This window comes from Oncorhynchus kisutch, unplaced genomic scaffold (assembly GCF_002021735.2).
Source record: "Oncorhynchus kisutch isolate 150728-3 unplaced genomic scaffold, Okis_V2 Okis03b-Okis08b_hom, whole genome shotgun sequence".
Taxonomy (NCBI): Eukaryota; Metazoa; Chordata; class Actinopteri; order Salmoniformes; family Salmonidae; genus Oncorhynchus; species Oncorhynchus kisutch.
In genome coordinates, this window is record NW_022261980.1 from 11139212 (window position 1) to 11154959 (window position 15748).

The 15748-nt window shown below is 40.5% G+C and overlaps 1 protein-coding gene across 2 annotated transcripts in view; it reads right to left on the reverse strand.

The window, feature by feature from the left end:
- The window catches only part of LOC109881818 (ADP-ribosylation factor GTPase-activating protein 2-like), a 28386-nt gene extending 13693 nt beyond the window's left edge, over positions 1-14693 (reverse strand). Inside the window, exons 1-11 of one of the 2 annotated variants that reach the window (XM_031812433.1) lie at positions 14567-14693; positions 9781-9899; positions 9545-9617; positions 9297-9428; positions 5541-5624; positions 5294-5402; positions 5054-5116; positions 4654-4698; positions 2207-2259; positions 1286-1422; positions 622-753 (exon numbers count right to left, since the gene is read on the reverse strand). In XM_031812433.1, the coding sequence (XP_031668293.1) occupies positions 622-753; positions 1286-1422; positions 2207-2259; positions 4654-4698; positions 5054-5116; positions 5294-5402; positions 5541-5624; positions 9297-9428; positions 9545-9617; positions 9781-9899; positions 14567-14638 (1019 nt within the window). In that variant the 5' untranslated portion in view covers positions 14639-14693. The remainder of the gene's footprint in view (positions 1-621; positions 754-1285; positions 1423-2206; positions 2260-4653; positions 4699-5053; positions 5117-5293; positions 5403-5540; positions 5625-9296; positions 9429-9544; positions 9618-9780; positions 9900-14566) is intronic. The other variant, XM_031812434.1, reaches the window with a different exon arrangement.
- Between the last annotated feature and the right edge of the window lie 1055 nt (positions 14694-15748).

Here is a 15748-nt window from a genome sequence, read left to right on the forward strand (position 1 = left end):
TACTTCCCCAGAGTCGTCAGATCAACTCTTTTATCTACTTGCCCAGAGTCGTCAGATCAACTCCTTTATCTACTTGCCCAGAGTCAGAACAACACCTTTCTCTACTTGCCCAGAGTCAGAACAACACCTTTATCTACTTGCCCAGAGTCAGATCAACACCTTTATCTACTTCCCCAGAGTCAGATCAACACCTTTATCTACTTCCCCAGAGTCAGATCAACCCCTGGATACCATTTTTATGTCTCTGCGTGCAGTTTGACACCTCTGCTAGCAGATACCCATACACTTCCAGTCATTGCGCTAACGCTAGTTAGCATTGCCTCACAAAACTCTCTCTAACTTCCTTCAAACTTGACTCGGACTATAAAAATGGTGTCCACGAGTCCATCTGACTCTGGGGAAGTAGATAAAGGTGTTGATCTGACGACTGGGGAAGTACATAAAAGGGCCTCATTGTCAAAATCCCAAAGTATTGTTTAAGCAGGAATGCTATAGCCTACAGTAGCACATGCTAACAGGCAGCACTCATTTGCTATTTGTAGTGCTCAAGGAACGCTTATTCCATGAGAGAAACATTACTGTTCTTTGAAAACATGGTTTGAACACTGATAACTTGATTACCTGCGGTTGCCGAAGCCCATGCCCAGTCTCTCAGCCTGCTCTCTCTTCTTACCCTCCATGTTCTGCATCTTCTTGTTGTCCATCTTCCTGTCAATCTCCAGCTCCTTGTAGGCCAGGCGCATGGAGGCCACACTGCAAAAAAAGAGACACATTTGTCAATTGTTCTACATTCATTTGCAAAAATTTTTGAATTTTAGGAAATTCTCCTCCCGACCATGTTGTTCTCCTCGTAAAATGATTACAACATTAATAATTCTTTGGCACCGAGTGTACAAAACATTAGGAACACCATCTAATATCGAGTTGCAATCCCCTTTGTCCTTAGAACAGCCTCAATTCATCAGGCCGTGGACTCCACACGGTGTGTAAAATGTATTAAGACAATAATGATCCTTTTTCCCCACGGTTATGGTCCATAATTGTCGGTTACACGATAATATGATTATTGAGCCAGCGGATGTCACTACTTGCTGTCCTAAAGGATCCCTTCCATTCACTTTCTGTACGCAGAAAGAGGCTGCATTATTTATCCAACCTCTGAACAGTCTGGCCATGAGAAGACAGCAAATATTAATTTAGTGTAAACACAAACAGCAGGAAGAGCAGAATCTGGTGCGGAGGTGTTTCCGTGCTCTCTGACTGTCAAACTGTGTGGTTCACTCACATGGACTCCTCTGCCTGTTTCTTAGCATCAGCTGCTTGCTCCTCTCTCTGCTTCTCGGCTACCTGGGCCTGTTTCTCCACCTCCGAGAAGCTCTTACTGCTCACCTTCTGGGCCCCCAGGCCCTTCTTAGCACCCAGCTGGAGGGAGAGAGGAGCACAGAGGAGATGGTTACACACAGCTGTGGACAGATAGAGGAAATGACTGCCCCCCAGTGGACAAGTTGTAGTATTACATTCATGGTTTGATCAACGCACTCTTGATTCATTAGCCAGGTTTAGTGATTCATTAGCCAGGTTTAGTGATTCATTAGCCAGGTTTGGTGATTCATTAGCCAGGTTTGGTGATTCATTAGCCAGGTTTGGTGATTCATTAGCCAGGTTTGGTGATTCATTAGCCAGGTTTGGTGATTCATTAGCCAGGTTTGGTGATTCATTAGCCAGGTTTGGTGATTCATTAGCCAGGTTTGGTGATTCATTAGCCAGGTTTGGTGATTCATTAGCCAGGTTTGGTGATTCATTAGCCAGGTTTGGTGATTCATTAGCCAGGTTTGGTGATTCATTAGCCAGGTTTGGTGATTCATTAGCCAGGTTTGGTGATTCATTAGCCAGGTTTGGTGATTCATTAGCCAGGTTTGGTGATTCATTAGCCAGGTTTGGTGATTCATTAGCCAGGTTTGGTGATTCATTAGCCAGGTTTGGTGATTCATTAGCCAGGTTTGGTGATTCATTAGCCAGGTTTGGTGATTCTGATTTGGGACATTTGTTTTTGTGGTCAACGTGACTTATCCAGGAACAACACCGAGCCCTAACTACATGCCAGATCTAGTGCTCCACGTGTTTCCTAATCAGATCACATGACCAGCCAAAACCCTGCTCCTCACGCAGAGCCCCCTGTCTGAGTGCTGAAGGGGGTGTAACCTACCCCTTTCTTAGTAGTGCTGGGCTTCTTTTTCCCAATGATGGATTGCTTCACATCTGTAACACAAAGCTCATCATTAGAACACTGGTGGACAGCGACAGGCCAGGGACTCCCGAGTTGTAATCGCTCTGCATAACTTTGAAAAAGGAATGCGAGTTCTACACACACACACCAATGTTTACCCCTACAAATGCATAGACGTGCCCCCCCCATACATGTGAACGCACAAACCGCTGTACGTTTCCCCTCTTGTTAAAAGGTGCAAACATTCAGTATCCTTAGCAGACGCGACACGAAGAACACGTCAACACAGTCAGATTGAGAAATAGCATCCCAACGGTCCTTTTATCCAGTCAGAGCCGTTTGAAGACAAGCCATGTGCTACAGCCAGCAGTGTTATATCACTGCAGCTGAGGGACAGCACCATTGTCATACACCTGACAGAAATAGTTTCATTAGTTTACGTTATTCTAAAGTTATGGGACACACAGTTACTATAATAAGTATTCACCCCATTGGACTTTCACATTTTGATACGAAGTAGAACTGAAATGATAAGCACCAAATCATTGATCCATACCAAATACTCCATGTCAAACTGAAAATAAAATGATCTATATGTTCACAAATGAAGAATAATGAATAACTCAAATATCTTGATTGTATAGATATAGGCAAGCCTAAATGAGTTGAGCAGAAAACATGTGTAGCAAATCACACAATAAGTTGCATGGCCTCCGTGTGTGAAATAATAGGGGTCAACATGAGTTGAATGACCCTTTCTTGGTACCCCAAACATACAATCTCTGTAAGGTCAGACACATTTCAGTTGTACAACTGACTAGGTGTCCCCCCTTTCCCCTCAGTGAAGTAGTGCATTTCAAGCAGAGATTCAAACAACGATCGGGAAGCTTTTCAAATGCCTCATAAAGAAGGGACAGCGATTGGTAGATGGGTACAACAAATACAAATAATAATACTTTTTGTAAAGATTATTTTTTAAAGGAGGCACTGAATATCCCTTTAAGCATGATCAAGTTATTAATTAAACTTTGGCTGGTTTATCAAACCACACAGACACAAAGATACAGACGTCCTTCCTAACTGAGCTGCCGGACGGGAAGGAAACCGTGCAGTGATGTCATCAGCTCCAGGGTTTAACGGCGATGATGGGACATAACTAAGGATGGCTCAACCACATTGTAGTCACTCCACAATACTGATCTAAATGACAGTCAAAAGAAGGAAGTCTGTACAGTATTTTATCCCTCACTTTGACATGAGACTATTTTGTGTAGATCAGCAATGAATAAAATTACATTTTAACCCCAATTTGTAACACAATAAAACATGAAGTCCAACAGGAGTGAAAACCTATGATAGACACTAAGCCTGCTGGGTCTGTGACCGAGGCTACATGTTGAATGATAGACACTAAGTCTGCTGGGTCTGTGACCGAGGCTACATGTTGACTGATAGACACTAAGTCTGCTGGGTCTGTGACTGAGGCTACATGTTGAATGATAGACACTAAGTCTGCTGGGTCTGTGACCGAGGCTACATGTTGAATGATAGACACTAAGTCTGCTGGGTCTGTGACCGAGGCTACACGTTGAATGATAGACACTAAGTCTGCTGGGTCTGTGACCGAGGCTACACGTTGAATGATAGACACTAAGTCTGCTGGGTCTGTGACCGAGGCTACACGTTGAATGATAGACACTAAGTCTGCTGGGTCTGTGACCGAGGCTACATGTTGAATGATAGACACTAAGTCTGCTGGGTCTGTGACCGAGGCTACATGTTGAATGATAGACACTAAGTCTGCTGGGTCTGTGACCGAGGCTACATGTTGAATGATAGACACTAAGTCTGCTGGGTCTGTGACCGAGGCTACATGTTGAATGATAGACACTAAGTCTGCTGGGTCTGTGACCGAGGCTACATGTTGAATGATAGACACTAAGTCTGCTGGGTCTGTGACCGAGGCTACATGTTGAATGATAGACACTAAGTCTGCTGGGTCTGTGACCGAGGCTACATGTTGAATATAAGACACTAAGTCTGCTGGGTCTGTGACCGAGGCTACATGTTGAATGATAGACACTAAGTCTGCTGGGTCTGTGACCGAGGCTACATGTTGAATATAAGACACTAAGTCTGCTAGGTCTGTGACCGAGGCTACACGTTGAATATAAGACACTAAGTCTGCTAGGTCTGTTGAATAGGGGTTGTCTGACTGTTGTATTAATGTTAGGAGACTGGAAGAACGAAGAAGAACGAAGAAAGCCTTGGCAGTCGCACATTTTAGTCAGAGCTGGGAGGGATGGGCTTAAGCTTGCGTGTCACAATCAGGTGAGGTGTCAGTCAAGCACAGAACCAACCATGCTTCCTGAAAATCTGGCCAGCCAATGGGCTAACGGCAGCTTTTAAAAAGGCGTTCCAATCACCTTTGGGTAGCTGTGGTTGATCTGACGACAAACGCATGGAGTCCTCTACGGACAAAGCAGACACAGGTGTTACTGAGGGCTCCACGGTCATATGGAAAACCTCCAGTGACTGTATTACAGGGTGGGCTATGTATGAGAGGGGTCAGGACAATTTGGTGCCTGGTCCAAACGTCTAAGGGGGGTCTCCAATTCTGGGAAGAGCCAACAAGAGCATCCTTGCAAGAATATTAGGGGGGGGGGGGGGGGGGGGGTTACTGTGGATATTGAGGTCTGTAAATGGTTGTAACCATCACCTATTCCTTGTTTTTAAGGTCAGCAAAGATCATTGAGAGGTGAGGGGAGGAGCTGTTGTCATGTGAAAGGAGGCAGAGGAGGAACAGGATGTTGGCTGATGACTTACCCATAGTGACTTTGGGAGATTGCTCAGTGCTCAGTCCCTCAATGCTTGGTCCTTCCTCCAGCTCTGAGAATGCCAAATACAATCACACATCAACTGTCTAATTCAACCTCAGAAACATATGGGAAAGCTCCAGACAAAAGGATAGGTGTGTGTGTGTGTGTGTGTGTGTGTGTGTGTGTGTGTGTGTGTGTGTGTGTGTGTGTGTGTGTGTGTGTGTGTGTGTGTGAGAGAGAGACTCACGAGTGCTGGCGGTGTGGGGGGCTTTGGGTGTGTCCTCCAATAGTTGAGGAGTGAGGGTTCCATTGTGTTCTGTCAGGGAAGGAGCCGTCACGTCCCAGCTGTTTGAAGGCTGCAAACACACCAATTCAGTCACATCAAATAACAACACATACACACAGAACCAACACTACTGCACCCACAGAATGAACACAGAAGCACAAAACACTGGTGTGATTGGTGTGATTTGAACAGTAGCCCTCAGGCCTACCTGAGTATGCTCAGTAAAGAAGTCTGCCTGTCTCTTCTCTGGGGCGGCAGGCTGGCTGCTCACACTGGATTGGTCGATCCACAGCTGAGAGAGAAAGAGGAAGGGTTAACGGACGCCATTCACACCGACAACTGACATTTACTCCTGAGGTGCTGACCTGCTGCACCCCCAGAAACCACTGTGATTATTATTTGACCCTGCTGGTCATCTATGAACATTTTAACATCTTGAAGAACCATCTGGCCTTAATGGCCATTTACTCTTATAGTCTCCACCCGGCACAGCCAGAAGAGGACTGGCCTGCCTCCCCTCAGAGCCTGGTTCCTCTCTAGGTTTCTTCCTAGGTTCCTGCATTTCTAGGGAGTTTTTCCTAGCCACCGTGCTTCTACATCTGCATTGCTTGCTGTTTGGGGTTTTAGTCTGGGTTTCTGTATAGCACTTTATGACATCTGATGATGTAAGAAGGGCTTTATAAATACATGTGATTTAGATGGCCCAGAGCCAAATCAACCCCTGTCCTCTATAGATATAGACTTCATGAGTCTATACCCACTAGATTTGGGAAAGGAATATGCTGGTCATCGGGACCGTATTGATTTCCCATTTTAAATACAGCTCAGCTCTATCACACCTGCTTAAACAGTTTGGCCCAAACCGAAAACCATAGTTGATGATTCTGAAACTAGCGAGTTAAAATATGAAACACCTCTACACACTCACAGCACATTCAAATCTGATTTGGTATCTGCAAAAGCCTTGTGAGGACCTGGAAGTGCATCTGCATGCAGCTGCACCAATAAGAACAGATATGGTGTTTGTGGGTAATTATGTATCGTGTGGTCTATCCACAAGACATTAATTAATGCTGCCGGTGACATCACACGTGGAGTTTGCCCACTCGCTGGTGACTCAACAGGCCAATGTGTAGCTGATATGGGTGGCTGTGAGAGGGACGAGAGAGGGGGAGTTCGTTGCCTTCTCAGTGGAGGAATAATATCACCGTAGGAATATATAGACCTATATAGATAACCATAAGACATAATAATATATAGATCTATATAGATAACCATAAGACATAATAATATATAGATAACCATAAGACATAATAATATATAGATCTATATAGGTAACCATAAGACATAATAATATATAGATAACCATAAGACATAATAATATATAGATCTATATAGGTAACCATAAGACATAATAATATATAGATAACCATAAGACATAATAATATATAGATCTATATAGGTAACCATAAGACATAATAATATATAGATAACCATAAGACATAATAATATATAGATAACCATAAGACATAATAATATATAGATAACCATAAGACATAATAATATATAGATAACCATAAGACATAATAATATATAGATCTATTTAGATAACCATAAGACATAATAATATATAGATCTATATAGATAACCATAAGACATAATAATATATAGATAACCATAAGACATAATAATATATAGATAACCATAAGACATAATAATATATAGATAACCATAAGACATAATAATATATAGGTAACCATAAGACATAATAATATATAGATAACCATAAGACATAATAATATATAGATCTATATAGATAACCATAAGACATAATAATATATAGATAACCATAAGACATAATAATATATAGATAACCATAAGACATAATAATATATAGATAACCATAAGACATAATAATATATAGATAACCATAAGACATAACAATAATAATATATAGATCTATATAGGTAACCATAAGATATAATAATATATAGATCTATATAGGTAACCATAAGACATAATAATATATAGATCTATATAGATAACCATAAGACATAATAATATATAGATCTATATAGATAACCATAAGACATAATAATATATAGATCTATATAGATAACCATAAGACATAATAATATATAGATCTATATAGGTAACCATAAGACATAATAATATATAGATAACCATAAGACATAATAATATATAGATAACCATAAAACATAATAATATATAGATCTATATAGATAACCATAAGACATAATAATATATAGATAACCATAAGACATAATAATATATAGACCTATATAGATAACCATAAGACATAATAATATATAGATCTATATAGATAACCATAAGACATAATAATATATAGATAACCATAAGACATAATAATATATAGATAACCATAAGACATAATAATATATATAGATCTATATAGATAACCATAAGACATAATAATATATAGATAACCATAAGACATAATAATATATAGATAACCATAAGACATAATAATATATAGATCTATATAGATAACCATAAGACATAATAATATATAGATCTATATAGATAACCATAAGACATAATAATATATAGATCTATATAGGTAACCATAAGACATAATAATATATAGATCTATATAGATAACCATAAGACATAATAATATATAGATCTATATAGATAACCATAAGACATAATAATATATAGATCTATATAGGTAACCATAAGACATAATAACATATAGATAACCATAAGACATAATAATATATAGGTAACCATAAGACATAATAATATATAGATCTATATAGATAACCATAAGACATAATAATATATATAGATCTATATAGATAACCATAAGACATAATAACATATAGATAACCATAAGACATAATAATATATAGGTAACCATAAGACATAATAATATATAGATCTATATAGATAACCATAAGACATAATAATATATAGATCTATATAGGTAACCATAAGACATAATAATATATAGATAACCATAAGACATAATAATATATAGATCTATATAGGTAACCATAAGACATAATAATATATAGATCTATATAGATAACCATAAGACATAATAATATATAGATCTATATAGATAACCATAAGACATAATAATATATAGATCTATATAGGTAACCATAAGACATAATAATATATAGATAACCATAAGACATAATAATATATAGATCTATATAGATAACCATAAGACATAATAATATATAGATAACCATAAGACATAATAATATATAGATAACCATAAGACATAATAATATATAGATAACCATAAGACATAATAATATATAGATCTATATAGATAACCATAAGACATAATAATATATAGATCTATATAGGTAACCATAAGACATAATAATATATAGATAACCATAAGACATAATAATATATAGATAACCATAAGACATAATAATATATAGATCTATATAGATAACCATAAGACATAATAATATATAGATCTATATAGGTAACCATAAGACATAATAATATATAGATAACCATAAGACATAATAATATATAGATAACCATAAGACATAATAATATATAGATCTATATAGATAACCATAAGACATAATAATATATAGATAACCATAAGACATAATAATATATAGATAACCATAAGACATAATAATATATAGATAACCATAAGACATAATAATATATAGATCTATATAGATAACCATAAGACATAATAATATATAGATCTATATAGATAACCATAAGACATAATAATATCAGTAGGAATTTAAACAAACATGGTGTAATTCCAAAAGCTCAATGTTCAGTGGTATAGTGGTTCCAACCACAACTTGGGAGTAGGGATGTATCACTGTGAGCCTGGTTTAAAATGCTGGGTTAAGGGTGAGTTGTTACATGCATACATGCTACATAAGGTATGGTACGTTTGGGTGACCGTTGAAGCTGAGCCCACACTCACCTCAGACCCATATTTGGACAGCGCCGCGTTGGCTTGCTGTCGGATCTTCTCTCGGTACATCTGTGCCGCGCGGCTGTTATACTTGGCGGTAGTGTCGTTGGTGGAGCAGCCATGCTGGCGGAAGAAGGCCGTCTTCACCAGGAGGACACAGACAAGAAGGGAGAGAGTCAGATCCAGAGCAGGTCCCCGTTTAAAGTTGTGTGTTGTTCAACGTCTATATATAATGGAATGTTATCGTGTTGACGTACCGCGTTGGCGTTGCCTCCGACCTGCATACATCTCAGCTGAAACCAGTTCCAGTTGGAGTCGAGCTCAGTGGATCTGAGATGAAGAACAAAACAACATGGGGATTGTATCAAATGTTCTCCTTGACAGTGTATGACAGTAAAACTTGTGATTGTCGAGCCATGGTGTGTGTGAGAGAGACAGACAGACAGACAGACAGACAGAGAGACAGAGACAGAGAGACAGACAGACAGGCTACCTGATAAAGCTGAGGTGCACTCCTAGAGAGCGATGAATGCCAGAGCAGTCGATGCACAGAAACACTCCATATGGTATACTGGCCCAGCTGGGGTTCTTGGCAGCACAGTCAAAGCACGCCTTGCACAGAAACAAACACACAATACACTGCCTAGTTAGCTAGCTACATACCTACAGCAGACATGTCTGGATGTGGTCTTAAACAGGGAAGAGAACAAGCTGTGTAGTTACAGACATGGGACACACTCGTACATTAACCATAAAGCCCTGTTCATTGTCAATGACTAAACTCAAGAGTTATTTACACAAGATCTCAGGTCCTACATATTATCGGCGCCTCAAGGATTGGATGTCCAATAGCTTTCCTGCTTTTTAAACTTGGCTATCAGTGAATGTATAGCTGAGATAAAAATGGCCGTGAGTTCATCTCAATAAGTTGTTCTTTCTACTGCTGAGGAAGTCCGACTGATAGTGTTCCATCCTATTTAAATCAGCTGTTTTAATTAAGGAAGATTACACAGAAAAGTAACATATTTTAGACTATTGAGATGCAACCCATCAGAGGAAGAGGCGACGCGAGAGGAAAAGTAACATATTTTAGACTATTGAGATGCAACCCATCAGAGGAAGAGGCAACGCGAGAGGAAAAGTAACATATTTTAGACTATTGAGATGCAACCCATCAGAGGACGAGGCGATGCGAGAGGGGAAACTGCAAAAAAAAAATCTGTCTCCTCCATCAGGTGGCAATTTTCAACAAAAAACTTGCCCACCAAGCGAGGCGTTGAGAGTCGAAGGTCAATGAGAGTTGAATTTGGTCAACAAAAAATGTAATGGCTTATATCACCATAATTGAGAATTTCAATAAGCATTTTTCTACGGCTGGCCATGCTTTCCACCTGGCTACTCCTACCCCGGACAACAGCACTGCACCCCCAACAGCAACTCGCCCAAGCCTTCCCCATTTCTCCTTGTCCCAAATCCATTCAGCTGATGTTCTGAAAGAGCTGCAAAATCTGGACCCCTACAAATCAGCCGGGCTAGACAATCTGGACCCTTTCTTTCTAAAATTATCTGCCGAAATTGTTGCCACCCCTATTACTAGCCTGTTCAACCTCTCTTTCGTGTCGTCTGAGATTCCCAAAGATTGGAAAGCAGCTGCGGTCATCCCCCTCTTCAAAGGGGGGGACACTCTTGACCCAAACTGCTACAGACCTATATCTATCCTACCGTGCCTTTCTAAGGTCTTCGAAAGCCAAGTCAACAAACAGATTACCGACCATTTTGAATCTCACCATACCTTCTCTGCTATGCAATCTGGTTTCAGAGCTGGTCATGGGTGCACCTCAGCCACGCTCAAGGTCCTAAACGATATCTTAACCGCCATCGATAAGAAACATTACTGTGCAGCCGTATTCATTGATCTGGCCAAGGCTTTCGACTCTGTCAATCACCACATCCTCATCGGCAGACTCGACAGCCTTGGTTTCTCAAATGATTGCATCGCCTGGTTCACCAACTACTTCTCTGATAGAGTTCAGTGTGTCAAATCGGAGGGTCTGCTGTCCGGACCTCTGGCAGTCTCTATGGGGGTGCCACAGGGTTCAATTCTTGGACCGACTCTCTTCTCTGTATACATCAATGAGGTCGCTCTTGCTGCTGGTGAGTCCCTGATCCACCTCTACGCAGACGACACCATTCTGTATACTTCCGGCCCTTCTTTGGACACTGTGTTAACAACCCTCCAGGCAAGCTTCAATGCCATACAACTCTCCTTCCGTGGCCTCCAATTGCTCTTAAATACAAGTAAAACTAAATGCATGCTCTTCAACCGATCGCTACCTGCACCTACCCGCCTGTCCAACATCACTACTCTGGACGGCTCTGACTTAGAATACGTGGACAACTACAAATACTTAGGTGTCTGGTTAGACTGTAAACTCTCCTTCCAGACCCATATCAAACATCTCCAATCCAAAGTTAAATCTAGAATTGGCTTCCTATTTCGCAACAAAGCATCCTTCACTCATGCTGCCAAACATACCCTTGTAAAACTGACCATCCTACCAATCCTCGACTTTGGCGATGTCATTTACAAAATAGCCTCCAATACCCTACTCAACAAATTGGATGCAGTCTATCACAGTGCAATCCGTTTTATCACCAAAGCCCCATATACTACCCACCATTGCGACCTGTACGCTCTCGTTGGCTGGCCCTCGCTTCATACTCGTCGCCAAACCCACTGGCTCCATGTCATCTACAAGACCCTGCTAGGTAAAGTCCCCCCTTATCTCAGCTCGCTGGTCACCATAGCATCTCCCACCTGTAGCACACGCTCCAGCAGGTATATCTCTCTAGTCACCCCCAAAACCAATTCTTTCTTTGGCCGCCTCTCCTTCCAGTTCTCTGCTGCCAATGACTGGAACGAACTACAAAAATCTCTGAAACTGGAAACACTTATCTCCCTCACTAGCTTTAAGCACCAACTGTCAGAGCAGCTCACAGATTACTGCACCTGTACATAGCCCACCTATAATTTAGCCCAAACAACTACCTCTTTCCCAACTGTATTTAATTTGTATTTATTTATTTATTTTGCTGCTTTGCACCCCATTATTTTTTATTTCTACTTTGCACATTCTTCCATTGCAAAACTACCATTCCAGTATTTTACTTGCTATATTGTACTTACTTTGCCATCATGGCCTTTTTTGCCTTTACCTCCCTTCTCACCTCATTTGCTCACATTGTATATAGACTTGTTTATACTGCATTATTGACTGTATGTTTGTTTTTACTCCATGTGTAACTCTGTGTCGTTTTATCTGTCGAACTGCTTTGCTTTATCTTGGCCAGGTCGCAATTGTAAATGAGAACTTGTTCTCAACTTGCCTACCTGGTTAAATAAAGGTAAAATAAATAAAATAAATAAATAAATTTGCTACATGAGCCGTAATTGATCTAATTGACGTTTTGTAATATTTAACTTGCTACTGATATAAGTACCTGACACGTGACATCCGGGCCAAATTTGAGGGGGAAAAAAACACTTCATATTGGAGTTCTGCTTGGTTTAGTGCTATCCAGACATCCCTGCCTAAACCCTAACCTTATTTCATGTCAACTTCAATGGAGTAACGTCAGAGTCCCAATGATCCCAGATAGCAAAGACCATCTGCCCTCTCTCATATTTTATTTTTTACCTTTATTTAACTAGGCAAGTCAGTTAAGAACAAATTCTTATTTTCAATGATGGCCTAGTGGGTTAACTACCTTGTTCAGGGGCAGAACGACCTTGTCAGCTTGGGGATTCGAACTCGCAACCACTAGGCTACCCTGCCACCCCCATTGGCTAGAATGGTCCCACCTCATCACGACTGTATTTCCACTGACAGAGCGACCACTCGACCATCTGGTCAACATAATGCAGCGTTTCCCAAACTAGGGGTTGCTTGATTTGAAAAATGGGGTCACGAGAGAAACAACAAAATTGCGCTTCACTCATAGAACCAGGGTAATGTCTGTAACCTCTGGTAGCCGCTATATGGGAGTTGTAATAGTCAATAATGGCAAGCTGAATGCCTGCTTCCTGGGCTTAAAGGAGATTTGCCATATCAACGTCTCCTGTAAGGCCCAATTCTGGTCCAGTCGACCCAAGAATGTACTCTTAAGGAATGTAGGCAAGCCTACCGTTAGTCCTTAAGGTCCAATGAGTGACCTTATATACTGAACAAAAATATAAACACAATTTCAAAGATTTTACTGAGTTACAGTTCATTTAAGGAAATCAGTCAATTTAAATGAATTCATTAGGCCCTAATCAATGTATTTCACGACTGGGCAGGGGTGCCGCCATGGGTGGGCCTGGGAGGGCATAGGCCAACCAACTTGGCAGCCCGGCCCAACCAATCAGAATGAGTTTTTCCAACCCAAAAGGGCTTTATTACAGACAGAAATACTTCTCAGCACCCAACCCCTCCCTCCACAGGTGAAGAAGCCAGATGTGGAGGTCCTGGGCTGGCATGATTACAGGTGGTCTGCAGTTGAGGCCGTCAACACACGCTGTAACATGGAGATATGGCCGTGTGGGGAGACGAATATAAAAAGGTGTATAGTACTTTACCTTTTTGAAAATTATTTCTCGCTGATATGAAAGATAGGTTCCTTATTTCCAAAAACCGTAGCGCAAGTGATGCGTGTTCAAGTTCATACGGAGCGTCCGGGCTCTTAAAGTTCCCCTGAGAAGAAGATAACATCAGTCGCAAAAGGTAGTTCTCGACTTATGGATGAGGCAACGTTAGTCGACCCCGGGAATTTAGCTTGGTACGTTTAAGCTAGGCAACTTTGCATTTTGGTAATAGTTTATTAGCTGGACATCTGGATTGAAAGAAAAATAACATAATGGCTAGCTAGCTAACGTTTGTTAGGAATCCAATTGCGTTGGCTTTGGTGCTAACGTTAGACAATCTCTCTCAGACATTGGCCCCGTCCCTACTCGTTCTGGCTCAAATAAACAAGTCACCAGACTGGTTAACTAGGTTAGAAAAGCAGGGTGCGTTGACGATACATAGCATAGTATACGTGGCCGATTTAGATAAGCAAAGTTAGCTGCTCTGCTAGCCTAGTGAGCTAACGTCAGCTTCTTGCTGGCCGTCGTAAGGCCCAGGCAGAGACCAGCTTGCTACCGTAGACGGATGGAACTGATCATTTTTCTGGTCTACGTTCCACCTCCAATAACGGATCAATAAACGAGTGAATAGACACTAAGCACTTATTCGTGTTACCTTGTTAGTTGGAATAGACCGTAGTCTTTTAAAAATGGTCAGAATTTCTGTCTTGTTCGGCTCCGCAGCCATCTTGCTACCTTTCTAGAGGTACGGGTGCCAGTGGGGATCAAAAATGCTGGGTTGTTCGCGAAGTTCGAACAGAGGTGATGCTGCGTTCATATGCACCTCGTAAAGTCGGAAACAAACAGTTTTGTAAGAGCTTTGATTGTTTAAAGTTTTTTTGTATGCCTATTTGCCTGGCCGCAGTTCAACACACTGGCGACGCATTTTGGCATGTTTGGTGTACTCTAAAAAGAAAAGGTTCCTGGACTATCCTTAGGGGCTCTTCAAATTGAAACTGTTGAAGAACCCCTTTAATGGATTTAAAAATATATGTTTTTATTTAATTAGACAAGTCAGTTAAGAACAATTCTTATTTACAATGACGGCCTATCCCAGCCAAACCCTAACCCAGACGCCGCTGGGCCACTTGTGCGCCACCCTATGGGACTCCCATTCATGGCCAGTTGTGATACAGCCTAGAATCGAACAGTGCCTTAGACGCAGTGCCTTAGACTGCTGCGCCACTCGGGAGCCCCTCAAAGAACCTTTTGGGATTCATTTCTAACTACACCCCCCCTCCCCTGTTATTATTAATAATCAAATGAATAACAATAACAATATTTTAGTTGTCAGTGTTTCTTATGATTTTAGTGGCAAAGCAGAATATATATTTTTTCTAAATATGAGGTAAACTCCCAGCAGAGTCAAGTCCAAGTCCAATGGTGTGTTGATGTACATGTGTTGATGTTCTTTGTATCCATAGCCAGAATGATTTTGCAGTACATGGTGATTGAACAGGTTTCCTGTTATATCCCAAAAAGAGTAATTGTACAGCATCCACATGACACTATTCATACCTTGGTTTATGTGGTGAATATTTTTTTTACATGTTATGTAACTAGGCAAGTCATTTAAGAACAAATTCCCAGACTTGACTCTGCTGGGAGTTTACCTCATTTAAAAATATATATATATTCTGCTTTGCCACTAAAATCATAATAAGCACTGACAACTAAAATATTGTTGTTATTGTTAGGCATTATATTATTAAAATGGAGTGTAGTTAAAAAATGAAACCCAAAGGGTTCTTTGACTGCTTTATTCTGGGGCAGAACAACAGATTTTTAACTTGTCAGC